Below are 15,943 nucleotides of genomic sequence, written 5' to 3' on the forward strand. Positions count from 1 at the left end.
ATCCACACCCTGTACCACATTCTTTCTAATGGAAATTAACAGAAATTTGGCTCTGGGTTTAACTGTCTTATTTGGTATGTGTGTGTATAAGTATACACACATTATACACACACACATATGTATATGTAACATGTGTATATATAATTATTAAATTGTATATAAATATATATTTTTTTCTCTATGTACACCTATATATTTTATTTTTAGGTGTAATTAACTTTAGTAAATTTACTTTCCCAATTTTAACTGACAACTCTAAGTATGCTGAGCATAAAACAAACTCTCATTTCTCGCAAATGGACAATGGAAAGAGGAAAAAGTGGGGAAGTGGGAGGAATTCATAACATTTGCTGAATTACTATACTGTGCCAGAAACTTCATGCTCGATTAATTGATTAATTTTGTCTTTATAACATTTCTTTGCAATCAGTGTTATTACGGATGAGGACACAGAGGCTCAGAGTTCTTGAGTAAACAATGTGAGACTACACAGCAAAGAATGACAGTAACAAGATTCAAACTCTTGCCTCTGTGACTTCATAGCTCATGCCCAGGCCCGTTTGCTCATTCTACAGAGCCTCCAGAAGTAACTTTTCCCGTTATTTCAGAAATCCCCAGCCGCACTTAAAAAGGGGTGGGCTAAGTTCCCTGTGCAGGCACAGCACAGATCGTATTAATAATTTAGTTTCCACTAAAGCTGCAGTGATGCTCTGGGAAAGCAGATCAAAGCCGAGAATGCCAAGTGCACCTACAAACACCCTCACTACCTGACATGCAAACAAAATCCTAACTAATCCACCAGAAAACCAAAAGGTAAGCCTTATCAGATGCCAAATGGATGGCTATATAATTATTTTAGTCTTATCCCATGGAAAACCCACTGAAATAAATGAGTAAAAACCCATGGAAGATGAGGCTTTTCCATAAAAAACTCAGAGGAAGACCAAGATATTGATTCACACACAGTGGGGCAAGAGAGAAGCACAGCACCTTAACCAGTGCAATAATTCAGCAAGCAGATGAATGTCTGGGAAAAATCAAAACCAGATTATATATAATGCAGTCACCAGGGAAAACACATTTTAAATGTATTTGTGGTCACCCTCAAAGATGCAGTTTCAGCTAAGATGGGCACAATCAAAACCTTTTGAAATGAATCAGACTGGAGGGTTATCAGGATAGCAAAGTCTACACTAATAAAGACAAGTGAATATGTGAATTTCATATGCCTGAATTACCCAGTATTAATATATTAATTCTACCTGGAATAAATGTGTATAATGAAACCATTTATTTTTAGGTGGCAAAGAATGACTGCTGCTTAGAAGGCACAGTGAGCAAGGATCGTTAACAATGGCCATTCTTCAAAGAAAGAAATTAATTGCACTCAGCATTTTTCAACACCAATATGGTTATCTTCCTGTTACTTAAGGGCAGGCAAATGTATTTTGAGTGTTGACAGAGCTCAGTAAATACACTCACTATATTACTGAGTCAAATTGCAGTGGCCAAGTTACTACTGCACAGAGGGACAGCAGGTCCTTGAAGAGGAGGGAGTGAACAGTGGACAGTATGACCTCAGAACCTTCCAGCACATCCTTTCTCTTTACCCCTAACCAGCCGAGGAGCAGGAATGTGGCCAGAAATTATGAGACTGGACATTCCTGGGATTTACTAATAGAAAACACAATGCATTGTTCAAGGTTGTAGCTTTGGTAAATGTCTCTTCCCTAGGCTACTATAAATCCACAGTGCCAAAGTCAATTATGGTCTTTTTGTACCTGATTCAAAATTGCTCTGTGCTTTGCAATAATACTTAACGTCCCCATGTACCATTTGGAGATGAAACTGTAGAGCTTAAGTCATGCATCATTGTTTAAAAAGCATTTCTTGTCAGGTATTTATCACATAAAACAAATGAAAAATAACATTGTTAATGAAGAGAGGCATAAAAGTAATTTAAAAACTAATCAGAAAATAATGAAAAGTAAAAGTTAAAATCCCTTCCAAATGAAAGAATCCTAAACAACCAGTAAATAATCTGTAAGCAGAAGAGGGAAACGAGGCAGGGTGGGAGCGAGAAGCCTTAGGTTTGATAATCATGGGTTCAAGCTCTGTTTTTTGGCTCACTGTTACTGAAATTCAAATTCTAAACCTTAATATTATCTGCAAAATGACAATAAAACTAAGAGGGTTCATTTAAATATTAACTGAGACAACAGCCTTTGGCATCTACCAATTTTTTTTTTTATTATAAATGGAACCTAACATTTGCTAGCAGATTTCCTATTGAGTCAAACTGAGACTCCAATTTTAGCCAACCCCTGTCCCCAAATTAGTTTTTTACTCATTGTTTTTAGTGTCAAGAGGGGGAAAATGTATTATTTTAGAAGGCCTAAGAGATCTTTCCTACCCTGATAATGTCAAAAGAATTTTAATATTTTATCTATGTCATCAGCTGAAAAAGCTTTTTGATATTGGGTTAAATTCTACAAATTGTATTTTAATATCTAATCTAGGATCCAAAAATTAGATGTTTTGAAGCCCTCAGTGAGTTATTTAGTAAAACCTGCTTCTTCCACAGTTTTTTTATAAAATTGACAAGCATAAAATGGAAGTCATCAGCAAACGTGTGGGAATATACTTATTTTAAAAACCAAGCAATCAGCCAACACAAAATGATATCACTGTCTATCCTTAGAAAATATAAACATTTTGGGATTCAGTTATGCACACATTTATTTTAACATGATTATGATTATGATCCTGTTAAGGTAGGATGCCTTTCAAGTAAATACATGAAGTAAAAGTGACTTGAAGTAAATTTATTTATTACATCCTACCCTCCATGCCCCATTGCATACTTTTCTTTTGCAGGGAAGAGAGAAATCACAAAGATTCATTTAAGAATTCTCTAGGGGCAGAAATCTCAGCATGGCATTTCATGGCCTAGGGAAGATTCATCTCATGGAGCCCTGTATTCTGTGTAAATGATGCTCTCAGCAGTGACTTGGGAGAGATCCGGGTGTGGCTGGGAATGAGTGAAGGGTGAGCAGTAGAAGAACAAACACTGGGCTGGGAATCAGAGTGACCTGGGCTTGGACTCCGGCTTTACACTTATGCTCACTGTGACATGCTGGGCTTGCTGAAACTTTCAGAGTCTAACTTCCCTGCCAGGGAATCAGGATAACACCACACATACATGAGGATTCAATACCATAATTTACTCAAAGCATTTGGTAGTGTGCCTATCCCTCAGTAGTTTCTCAATGGATTTTAGCTCAATAAAGAAAGGGTAGATTCTGCTCCATATACTTTTGCTGTTGGGTATCTCACTGTACTGATCTCCTTTAAAAAGTGAAAAATTACAGAGCCTATATTAAAAATGTTGAAGGAGGGATGTCCAGGTTTTGGATTTAGTCTTTCTATTTGGTTTGGGGTGAATGGAGTGTTGAGGCACTACTCTAAGGGGAAGTTATTGAAGTGGGCAGTTTGGTCTGGGGCAGGGTAATCTGTTGTGTCTGATTGAAACTTGTAGAAGGCTTCACAAGTGGCAGTCTGAGGAAGTAAGGAGAAGGGAATGTGCTTGTAAAAGAAGGGAGTCAACAGGCCACTTGGGTCCTGAAACTAGATATAAAATGTGGTGACTCTGTATTGGTCAGGTTATTCACTCTTCCCTCAGTCCCTACCGATCCTGAAACTGTAACACTACCTTTTTAGGGGTAATGCTACCTAGGAAAGGTGATAAATTGGTTAGTAACAGTATATGTACATATCTTGTAGATATATTGTACAAGTAACATTTTTTTCCCCCCAGAATATAAAAACTATGCTGTAAAGATTGTTTCATTCATCCCAAGTAGGTACTTTTTCTCTTATAAATATTTAAAGTTTATGCACCAATCTGCCAATGGTTTGTTAAAAAAAATGACTCGATAGTTCTTCTATCTGTGTATATGGTTCTTAAACTTTCTCCAGTGTCTACCTGGGCTATCATTTAAACTGCTGAGAGAAGCTAATTAATAATAGTGTTAATGAGTGGAAAATGTATTTAACATATGAGTTTCTCAAAATGTCAGATTTAATTCCCTGAGAGTGTGGGAAAAGTTTGCAAAGAGCTAAACTGCAGGACTCAAAGGGCTGTTTGAGGATGCCAGTCTATTAGTAAAATTTCATCAAATAATTATCCAAGTGCTTACTAAGTGTAAACATTCTTAGAGGCATTCCTTTGTTTTCTCTCCCTCCTGGTTGGCTAGTCACTTGATTACTTCTGACAGCCCATACTGTGAGGAAGGGAAGCTGGAAGCCCTTAAGTACTCCCTTTATGCCTCTATAGTATCTCTACTCCTTACAATATGCAAGCCAGTAAAGGACTAATATCTCCATTTGACCAACATGGAAACTCAAGCTCAAAGCTAGTAAGTCATAGCTGTGATATGAACACCCATCTAGGCCCAAAGCCCATTCTGTCCACTACCATGATTGTACTCACTGATCATCAACAGGTACTAAGACTTGAAGCAAAACAACATATAAGGAAATCAATTTTACCATAGGCAAATTGATATGAACAAGAGTTAAGTTCCTATGACAGTCTATCAGTGTTATAACAAGACAGTGTTATTTGAAGACCCACTGTATGTTTTGTGTGCCTGATTTTGCTAATGGTTTTAACCCTCTACTAAACAAAAACTACCATGTTTCTATACTCTCTTCAATTGTATAGACTTCTTAGCAAACTGTATTTCAGAAGGATAAAATAATGTTGTTCATAATGTTGACATTACAAGGTTTTTCAGTCACTAGCTTCTAGTTGCTAGAAAATCTTGAACTTTCTTCCTTCCAACCCTTTCCAGTCAAGTTCCCTTCCCTATTCTAGCTGGCCTTTGTTATGCAAAAAGGCAAGCTATAGGCCTGGCAGATATAAATGCCAGTCTCTATTCTACCCACTTTAATGGGATTTATCTAAATTGAAGCAGAACTGATATGATTTTAATTAGTAGAAAGTTGCCTATGACTGAGAAATAACTGGAAATACCTAAATCTAAATTGAAATCTATAGATATAAGCAGCTTTCATATCTGACAGTGATGAGCCATTCCATTCTGTGACCCCACTTTGGGCCCAGGGCAGCATAATCTTCAGTGAATGGGATAAGCTCCAGGAAAACCTAAACTATGTGTAAAAGATTCACAGTTGGTTTCTATTGCTTTGCTTTCAACTCTTCTACTTTTAATTTATACAAATTGGAAACACTAATTTGGGTAAAACTATAGTAGATGGCTTGTTTTCAAGTGCTACCTGTCTACACAAATATTTCTTTGGATCAACATTTGAATCATATAATTCAAAGAGTAACACTGTATTTAGACACCCTCCTTCAAAATTTAGCCTATATATCAATCAAAAGATATAAGCTAACAATTTTGGCTTTTGTCTCAGTGACTGGATTCCTTTTAAACATTATTTCAAATGTAAAAGTACACTAACTTAAGTGTAGTGATTTATATAAAATTTATATTTTGCAGTTAAATTTAAATGACTAAGTTATAAAATTCCCATTAATAAATGATTTAACTTGTAACATTCCAAAAGTGACGATTTTTCTCTTGAAATAAGAGTTCACCACAGATTTCTATTAATAAGATCCTCTCTTTAAAAACCTGTCCTGTAAAGGTTCTGATGACCCAAGCAAGAGACTTCACCCCACAGAGACCTTGGTTCTAAGACCAACTATTTCTGTGACTGAGGCAAGTTACATAGCAAACTTAAACTTAGGCAAATGATTCTATACATGTGGATAACACTATGGCATAGTGCTAACATAAATTCAAGTAAGGTGAGGAATATGAAGGGCACAGAGGAGGCCCATCAAATATTTCTTTCATTTTTTCCTTTACCCCTACCTAGCTATGTAACAGAGTAGTACAAGCAGAATCCAAAAGAGGGCAGGTAGATGAGCCTATAGGTCCTATTCTTTATATTACCAGTCCCGGAACAGGTACAATGAGGATGCACAACACATTTTTATTAAGTGAATAGATGCAGGAAAAATAAAATGATTAATGTGAACTTTTCTAATAGTATAACTAGAAAGAAAATGAAGAATTGCCAAATCTTTTTCCTTAAGCATAACTATAAAAAGCTAACATTTTTCTATATTGAGATTCAATAAAACACGCACACACACACACACACACACACACACACACACACACACATCATTTTGCCAGAGTAAAATTAAGAGACAGAAAAGATTATGGGCCTGAAGAGTAATGAAGAAACAGTTCAGTAGCTACAGTATGTCACAGTGGCAAGACAAACACAAAATTTTAAAATAACATATTTAGACATTAATCAATATATAATTTACATCTAAAAAAATCTTGTACTGGATATAATGGTAATTGGTCAAGAGCAAGAAAGTACTAGTCTCTAAAAAGTGAAAACATAACTTTATTGAGTAAAAATGTACTATGATAGTAAGAGAGCACAGAGAACCAGTCACCTGACAAGTTTTATTTAATTGCTTCCTTATACCTGAATATCATGGAACATCAAAGGACAAAGGTTTACAACCATTCCTATGAATGACCTAAGCCTTCTTCAGTCCACCCTCTTCCAAATGGTGGAAGAGAACAAACAAGGCAGCAGCCAGATGTACTCCTAGGGAGCTTACCCCACGCCCCCACCCCGCAAGCTTCAGTGAGTTGACTTGTTAGCACAACTCTTGAAGCCTGAGGTTGGAAACAGTCCATTCATTCTTCTCTTCATTATGAACATCAATGACAGCAACAGCTATCACCATATGACTCTTACTTGTGCCAAGCACTGGCCTAATATTAATTTAATGAAATCTCATTACCACCTGTGGCTCATTACATAGTATTATTATATTCATTTTGCAGGTGAAAAGACTGAGGCACCAAGAAGTTAAGTAACTTCCCCAAGGTCAAGCCTGTTAAGTGACAGAACCAGCCCCTGAACTCACACAATCTTACTCTGTAGTCTACGCTTTTAATCACTGCATTATACTGTCTCTATCATCCATCTATCTGTCCATTCATCCATCCATCCAATCATCTATCCATCCACCCACCCATCCCCTCCCTCTTCTAGACCACCTACCCTCCCACTCACCTACTATTCTGCAAGCCCCAGTATGGTAGTAGATAATTACAATACCACCTCCGCCTCATGGAGCTCATAGTCTCATGGGTGAGACATATAATGTAAACACATAATTACAGTGTAGAATATCAAGTATGTTGATAGACTCCAGATCTCTAGGGAGCCTGGTTTCTCTACGTGCTTGGCAGAACAGGGAACAGTGGTTCCCTTTATCTCATATGGAGCCACACAATCTTCTCTCCCAAAAGTCCAGTGGCTCACGTATAAAACCTTGCCCTGCCTGGCATCTTACACCACAGGTGTCATAGGTACCTAAGTAAGTAGGCGTGGGAGGGCCAGTAAAATGTCAGGAAGCACCAACAGTCTCTAACTAGAAATAATACAAAGTAGTTCACATCTCCTGAAATCTATTCTAAAATCCTTAAAATGCGTTAATCCTAAAAGAGACTAGAGTTTCACTACAATAAACCCAGTGGTTAAATACAGATCCCAAAGTCCAATGACCCAAATTTGAGTCTTGGTCCACTACTTACTAGCTGTATGACCTCAGGCAAGTTATTTATTCTCTTTAAGTCTTGCTTTTAGCTATGAAAAATGGGGATGAAAATAATACCTGCCTCATAGAGAAGCTGTGAGAAAAAGACAGGATAATCCAAGGGAATCACTGCACATTGCTGGTATACAGCAAGCACACAACACTGTTGCATTGTTATTACAGTAACATTTCTCTGAGGATTTGAAGTTCTGTTGTTGGTAGTTTTTATTTCATTTTCCAAAAGAAAAAAATAAAGAAAATTTTAAGGTTAAACATTAGAATATATTTGAAGGGGTTAAGAAAAACGGACACATTACTTCCTGGGTTATTTGGAGGTAGCCTATGATTTAAATAGTTTCCATATGTCTAGATGATTATCTGAGTCAACTCCACTTGGATTATAGCTGTGAAAACATTAACTACTTACACTGTACAGTATAGTAGTTAAGACCACAAGCTAGAGAGTTAGAGTATTCAAATGGAAATCTCAGCTCCACCAATGATTACTGGGGCAAATTTGAGGGAACAGCCTAAAGGAGTATGCCTTGGTTCCCTCATCTGTAAAATGGGGATAAACACACTTTCTTTGTAGGGTTGTTGTGAAGATTAAACAGGCCTCCACCTACAAAGCAATTTAAAACCCTACCTGGTGTATTTTAAATGGTCAATAAAGGTCCTGGGAGTAAAGTCATGAATCCAGGACATTTAATTCTTCATCTTCTGCTTCAAGCCAGGACTTTGGCAGTTCCACTAGAATCTGATCTCTCCCACGCACATCCTACGTACAATCTACTGCCAAGTTCTGCTGAGTCTTCCCCCTCAATATCCCTTGTATGCACCATCCCCTCTCCACTGGCAGTCTTTGCCTGGTTCAGACCTCCAGCATTTCTGTGTCTGTATCACCATCACTACTTCCTGACTGCTTTCCTGGTTGCTACCTACACTACTGATGTGTGAGTGATGGTTCTAAACCATAAAGCTGTTCCATCTCCTCTCCCTATCACCACCATTGAGTCGGTTCCAGTTGCAGCCTCATTTGAGCAGGATAATCCCTACTCTATCACCTCTGACTGCCTTTCAGCCATTTTTCCTGCCATACACTCGTGTCCCCTGGGCTCTAGGTATTCCAAAACAGTGTTTGCTTCCCACACACCAATGTTCCTTCTACTTCCATCACTTTAGGAATGGGATTCCCGCCCTTCCTCTTGCCTATTTTGTCCACCCCTCCTCTATGGCTAAGCTTTGTGAGAAACCTCCTCTGAGCCCTTATGAGTTGAATTGGGGCTCTTTCTGTGGGCTCCTATAAGCTCCTTTTTCATGCTGCGCTTACCCTTCTCCTTCCTCTGCAGGGAGCTACTGTACTGTTACTACCATGCCTTGTTCAGCTTTGTCTCCAACAATGAATGCAATGCCTGATCCACGAAGTTATTCAATGTTTGTTGAAAAATGAAGCAATGAATATTTATTCCTGCTGCCACTGAATAGCTGTATGAGTTTGACATCAATAACAGAATTGTCAATCCCAGGATATCCCTGTGTCACTCATATACACGTATACAGAAAGGGGAACTTCATAAATGTTTCCTTTTTTAGTATAAATGTCCTAAGGTCACCTCAAAAAAATTTTTGACAGGACATAATATATACAAACATACATACCTACATAATAGAAAACACTTATTGAACAAATTAAGGTAAATGATCCTAAAACTCCTCACTACAGAAACATAGTTTATGCAAAGAGGGCAGAACGGGTAGGAAACATGGCACCAGAAGCCAGTGGCAACAAGGGAAGTGCAGGGACTGAAGAACATTTGTGACTTCTAACTCTCATGGGTCCATGGTAGCTGGGGCCATCTACTGGCCAATATCTGTAGAATGGGACCCAGCTGGGTGCAGGGGATAGAAATAAAAGAGTTCCTCTCTGCAAGTTGCTTAGTGAGGGCATGGATCCACTCTTAACCAAAAGAGGCATTCCACAGACCTTGTGCTCACCTCCCACTTACTGCAAACCTAAGTAGCCCATGAGGAAAGGGGACCAAAACGGAAAAATATATCGGAAACAGGGAAGAGCAATGGAAAGTGTGGGCAAAGGAGATCTGTAAATGCAGTAGTAAGAAACTTTTAAGCTAGATACTCATTGCAACATTTTTTCTTTAAACCAGAAAAATTGGTGATAAAAAGATTAAGGGTTCATTCATCTAGATGCATTTCTTTTTAACAAATAGGAAGATCTTTTTTTGACACTAAAGTTGTGCCAAGAATAAAACATTTCATTATTAAAATTCAAGTAAGTATAAACTTCTAGAAGTTTCCCACTTTTTTTGGACTGGCAATCACTTATTCATAGCTATCAATATTTATAATAGACCAAATGTGTAACTCATTGGGTTTAAAAAAAAAACAACTGCTGAAATGTGAATTTAATGTTAATTTCACATGTATGTTATAGTCTGGTTATAATCCTTAGTCCTGTACTGTATGATGCTGTGTCATGTAGGTACAATCAAGAAAGTTTCATCTTGGGCTTACTCAAACCTGACCTGCAGGGGTACCATGAACCAAACCTCTTCTTTTATAAATTAGACATTCTATACGTTTTTCCATAATTAAAAAATCCTAGAAGAAATTTATGTATGTGAGCAAGAGGATCTATCCCCATAATAACACATAAAATATTTAAGAGGAGCTTTTTCAATTGACATGGGGCCTATAATATGAGCAAAGTAGTCCAGAAGCCTTAATTAGGATCTTAGAAAAAGGTAGGAAAAAGAAATGCCAAGTCTAAACAATTCACTTTGTAGGGAATAAGTGTTATATATGGTATATCACTGAAAGAAATCTTGGGTGTAACTTCCAAGTAATTCAGTCCTAACTTTGTACATAAAATGTAGTCAATGAAAAATCCATAGATCATCTGACTATGAATAGTAAATCTTCTCTAATACATGTAGCTTGGGCAGGGAATATACATCTTATACTATGTTAAGAAAACAGGTATAACAGCTATGAACGTGGGATCCAGCAAGCCACTTTTGGGTCTACTCCTAGTGCCCTGAAAACAAAACACTGAAATGTGCTTGCACATGGACAATAGCGATATTGATATTTCTCTATGTTCCCTTCTGGTTGCTAAGAGCTTTACGTTGGACAGACTCTGTTGTACTCATAACAAAGCACTTTGGTCTACCAAGCATTTGCTTCAGCTCAGTGAGTCCAGAAGCTCCATTTGCCCCACTCCTGTCCTATTTTGCTTCCAAGTCAAGCCAGGGCCCAGGCACAGAGGCCACAGGCCTGTCCCTGCTACTGTAGGAACCTGTGGTACATAACCCTAGCTCAGCTGACAACTCTCACAGAGAGCACGAACAGTAAAGAAGACACTGTATCTAATGCAGGGCCTTTCCCCTTGTTTCTTAGAAGCCCGTTTATCATGGTGAGGGTAGACAGAGGTGCGTGGGAAGGGCAATCAATAGCAACCTACCCACAGAAAAACCTAATGCAATGCCAGAACCAGAACCTAGCAAAATATGGCAATCTGATAACAGGCCTTCTGTGCAGGGCTTTGAAATATGCCTGCACAGAATTTCCTAACCTAAGTTTGAACTTTTGTGAAAATATATTCAAGAAGTTTATTGACAAGAATATTGAAGGCGGGACTATCTAAATTTAACATCTTGCAGCAAAGCAACTGCAGCCCTCCAAACTCAATCTCTCAAAGCCTGCCACGTAACAAAAGGCGAAGGAGTCTCCTATAGATTTCCAACTTTACAGAAAATGGCCAAGGCGCCAAGAATATTCATGATCAGTCCCGAGGAGACGTACACACAGTGGATGAAATTTGCATGTCATCTAGAGAGCACATGCATCACTGCTCAGAGCAAATTAAGATTATCTTTCTCTTGGGAATTCTCACAAAGAGACATAAAAATGGTTTATGACCTGACTTCTGTATTCAGATCACTGAGTTTTCATCAGTTTTTATTAACTGCCATGGGAGAAAAAAAAAAGTGCTCCGGGGCCTCTCTCATGGGTCGGTACCTAGGAGTCACATTTAAGGGCACAACCCCAAACACTCAGGAGGTAATCAAATGCCACTGACCTAGAATATTCCTAGCTTTTGCCCTGCATTTGAATAATGGGAGAGGATGATCCATGCCGGTGCTCTGATTTAAAGCAATCACTGCTGAAGGATGCAAGTCTCTGCCGTGTCATGGGAATTCCTGCATTCGAGTTCATCACTCTCACCCAGTAGAGAAACACAAGCCTCTCTGATTTTAGCTGTGTTTAACAGAAAGTTATTTCCAGCAGCTTATTTTCATTGCACAAGCTAACTAAAAGCACCATATACAAATAAGAGGCAAAAGGAAACACACACACACACACACACACACACACACACACACAGAGGAGGAAATGACTTTTTCGGCTCCATCCTTAAGGTCACAGATCTGGCTGAGCAACACACACATGTGACATAGTTCTAGCACAAAAGCTCCTTTTCCACGAGACAGACCTCTACGAAGTACAAAGCCTGGCTCGCTGGCCTCTCCCTCTAAACTAAGTCACCGCAGTCCATTTAACCTTGACTGGGCTGGAAAGAAACTACTTTTAACTCCTTTGCACACCTTTCTATGTCAAGGAAGCATGCCGGTGCCTCTGTAGAGGGAAAGCGCACCTTCCTTCCGCATCAGCACTGCAATCACCCCCACAAAGGGTACAATCTTCTCTTGCCATGCCCGTCCTATGGCTGTGTTCAGCGGCCATAGGATTGTATCATCTGTTCCCAATTTACACACACAATTTTCATTCCACACAGCATGTAAAAATAGCCCTTACTGCTTCTAACAGAGGCTGGGAAGAAATTAAAACAAAAAGAAGCCAGGCTAGATCTATGCTCTGGCACACATAGCTACCTTCTTCTTCCGATCCCGGGACCGTTTGCGGTGTTTCCTTTTTTTCTCAGCCTCTTCTTCAGCATTGATTTCTAAATCCCTGTTCTTCTTTAATTGTGAGGCTGCATGAGCCATAATGCATTGAAAAAGATCCTCTCAAGCACGCAGGGCTTCCTGGTAAAAGGTGATATCCTCAGGCACCTCTAATCAGGCTTACAGCAGCATTCCAATCACTGGAGAGAAACCTTTGACTAGAAGCAGGAAGACATTCAAAATGCAAAGATGCTGTAGAAGCTGAAGCTTTTAAAAACCCAAATGATGGTTTCCAGACTTCATCCTACACCTTCGTCTGCCTGAACCTTTACACAAGAGTGCAGCCATTGTAATGCATTTACCGTAGTGAAAAAGACAGCTGGGACAGAGGAAGCTGTGTTATGGCTGTGTCCCCTGCCACCAGCTGGAAGTGTCTAAGTGATTCCTCAGAAGGGGGAATGCTGCAAAGGATGCTTCTCCGAAGGAAGAGAAATCAAGAGTCACCATACATGCAGGAGCAAAAATCCAGCACTAATTCTGAAAACCTATTTTAGAATCCTTCGAAAAAAAGACAGGGCTGCAATTTATGCATCACCACTAGATCTGCACAGAGCATAATTTAACCCGTAACAGAATGGAGCAGTTCCTACTTTAGCTGAACTGCTGATGGTGCCAAAATGTATAAAATAAAATTTGACAAAATACACTAAATTTTGCTATGGAGCTCTGACTGCATCATGAGGCAAACAATGCATGCATTGCTGGTGTCCACAGGGCACGCTTTATGCTGAACTATCAGCCTAAATGCATTCTGCAGGCGAGGACTACAGAAGGGCCTGTTGTCTTTTAAAAACAACATGCTCATTACAACATATCATACAGAAAGACGTGAGCATGTTGGTGTATGGAACAGATGCCTGATTCATAGGAGTTCCCCAGGACTCTCCCCTCGTGTGGTCTGAGGGTCAGAGAATGGGGGATCTGGGCAGTCACCAGGGTTTCTGAGTCACTGAAATATAGATTGGCTTTCATGTTAGGGTTTACTTCAATCACCTTACTATTTTTGCCACCTGAGTCCTCAATGACTGCAGCCTCTGAATATTCATGATGTGAAGTGAAGCAGCAGCACTGTACAAGGCCTGCTGGAGTATCTTCTGCTAGGATGCACGCACTGGAAGAAATTTAATAAGTCAGGGATTATTTACACACACACACACACACACACACACACACACACACGCAAACACACACACAGCATTCAACAGCTTTAGCAAGGAACAGCTGAAATGTTAGGCCAGACCTAAAACATTTGGGCCCTGGTAAGAAACCCTATATTTATCGAGAAAATAAGCAGAATTTAAAAAGATGACGTTTTGTTGAAAAGATGTAGTATGTATGCTTCCAGTACCCAAAGTCCATAACTTTGGGGATCAGTGCACTTGACTTCGCAGGACTGACAGATAAAGCGTGTGAAAGGCCAAAGCAAAAGTCCAAAGGTGCTGTGTGAGGATGTGGAGCTGCCGTTCACCTGCTTCACAAAGAGCCCCAAGTGTGAGTTCCTGCAAACTACTACATACTGTATTTCTGGTTAGGAAGGTAATTCCACTTGTAAAGTGCTTTACAATCTCTGCCAGGCAGAGATAGGGGATGACAGGGAATGGTACAGGGATCACGGCCATTCCAGTCCTACTACAGTGAGCTGCACACTCCTCCTGGGCCTCGCTGACAACCACTCTGGTCACACGGTTCCTGAGGGCCTACTGTGGGTACTGGTGCTCCTGGGCTTGCTTCCCCACAGAACTCTCTTCAGGAAGATTGCATTCCAGAACGGTTCTCCATTGCCTATGAAGCCATCATTGGACAAAAAGGAGGGGAAATGAGGGTGCAGAATTAAATGGAGCTCAGATCCAAAAGCAACACACTGTATTGGGATCTTCATGGTAAAAATGTGTTTGTTTGTTTTTAACCAGGATTTTTTACTGTAAGAATAATAGACAGAGAAAAGAATGAAAATTAAAACTTTGGTATGCTTTCTTTGTATATAAAATCATCCTGTACTTTTAAGGAATATTCATACAATTTCCTTATTTTCAGCAACTTGAAGAGGGCAGCCAGCTAAAAAACTGGCTGGTTTCCCACTGGCACTGGACTTCTGTTTCCCTTCCTTTATAGACACTAATGATACTTTAAAATATATTTATAAGTATGCTTGATCAAGGTAACTTGTCCATATGGGGCTGGCAAAGCTGTACTTTTCCACTGAACTCTACTGGCCAAAGCGTAGTTGGTAATTAGGAAAACAGGCCCCAGGTTTCTTTTCCTTCCTTCCTCCCTTTCTTTTTTTTTTTTTTTTTCTTGCCACAGGTATTTTTTAACACGTTTTTCTCTAGAATAATTCTTTATCTTCCCAAAATGCTCAGAAGTTGAGAATCCATTACGACTTCTAAGCTGTCATAATATGATTTTTTGTTGTTGTTTCATTGGATTTCGCAGCATCGAAGTGGTTAACCTCCTAAGAAATAGCTTGTTTAGGTTTTCTTTCTTATGAAAAAATGTGGGCCTTTGTCCTCCATTTTTAAACCAGAAAAACTTTTAAGAGCAACATTGCCAAGGAAGGTAGCCCCATGGGCCCAGGATTTTGGTTGTTACATTACTAAAGTTTGTCCCTCTCTCCTTACCCAGTGTGCACCTGACAGGTAACTCTCAGGCTCCGTGTCCTTATCCTCAACACGAAGACATTTACACAAGAGAGCCACAAATATTCTTTTTCCTCCCAAACTGAATTGACAGTTCTGTCAATAATTCTATAAAGCAGGTTCTACCCCGACATTGGCCATGAAGGGGTAATGGGCAGGACTTGCCCAGGATGGCAATGGCCTTGGCTTGGAGTGTCAAAACTGAAAGTTATGGAAAAACAATTCTTAAGCCACTTCTCTCAAGGAAAAAAGAAAAAAATCTGTTCTAGTTTTTAAAAGTTCCATGTATAAGAATTCTGAAACCATCTTTTCAAAGTAATTTAAAAGAGTGATCTTTAAACTCCTATAAGCTACAGAAACTTTTCTTTGGGTAAATCCTATAGGAAAGGCAATTATAATAAATATAAGAGCCGAGCTGCTTGGCTGAGTTGAAACAACGGGGTCCTAGAGCCCCGATTTCTGGCTCCCTGGCCCTTCCTCCAGGTTGTGGGCTGGGTGAGCACAGTTTGAAAGCCAGCACACTGCCGCGGGAGGAGTCCTGGTCTTTGCCTCACTTGCACCTTTGTCACCAGAAGTTATGTCAAAAAGTGACTCCTCTTGTTAATTGTTTCCTCATAATTTTGTCCAAAGTAATTCCAGATTTCTTACCAGAAGCA

General features: G+C 39.4%; 1 protein-coding gene across 2 annotated transcripts in view; it reads right to left on the bottom strand.

Moving 5' to 3' along the window:
- The window catches only part of ANK3 (ankyrin 3), a 501,644-nt gene that overhangs the window by 318,690 nt on the left and 167,011 nt on the right, over positions 1-15,943 (bottom strand). Inside the window, exon 1 of one of the 2 annotated variants that reach the window (XM_090278066.1) lies at positions 12,580-12,781. The exons of the other annotated variant lie outside the window; for it this stretch is intronic. Coding sequence (XP_090134192.1) covers positions 12,580-12,693 — 114 coding nt within the window. The 5' untranslated portion in view covers positions 12,694-12,781. Of the gene's footprint in view, positions 1-12,579; positions 12,782-15,943 lie in introns of those variants that run through there. 2 annotated transcript variants of the gene reach the window in all.

This window comes from Furipterus horrens, unplaced genomic scaffold (assembly GCF_987537825.1).
Source record: "Furipterus horrens unplaced genomic scaffold, mFurHor1.1.pri manual_scaffold_5, whole genome shotgun sequence".
Taxonomy (NCBI): domain Eukaryota; kingdom Metazoa; phylum Chordata; class Mammalia; order Chiroptera; family Furipteridae; genus Furipterus; species Furipterus horrens.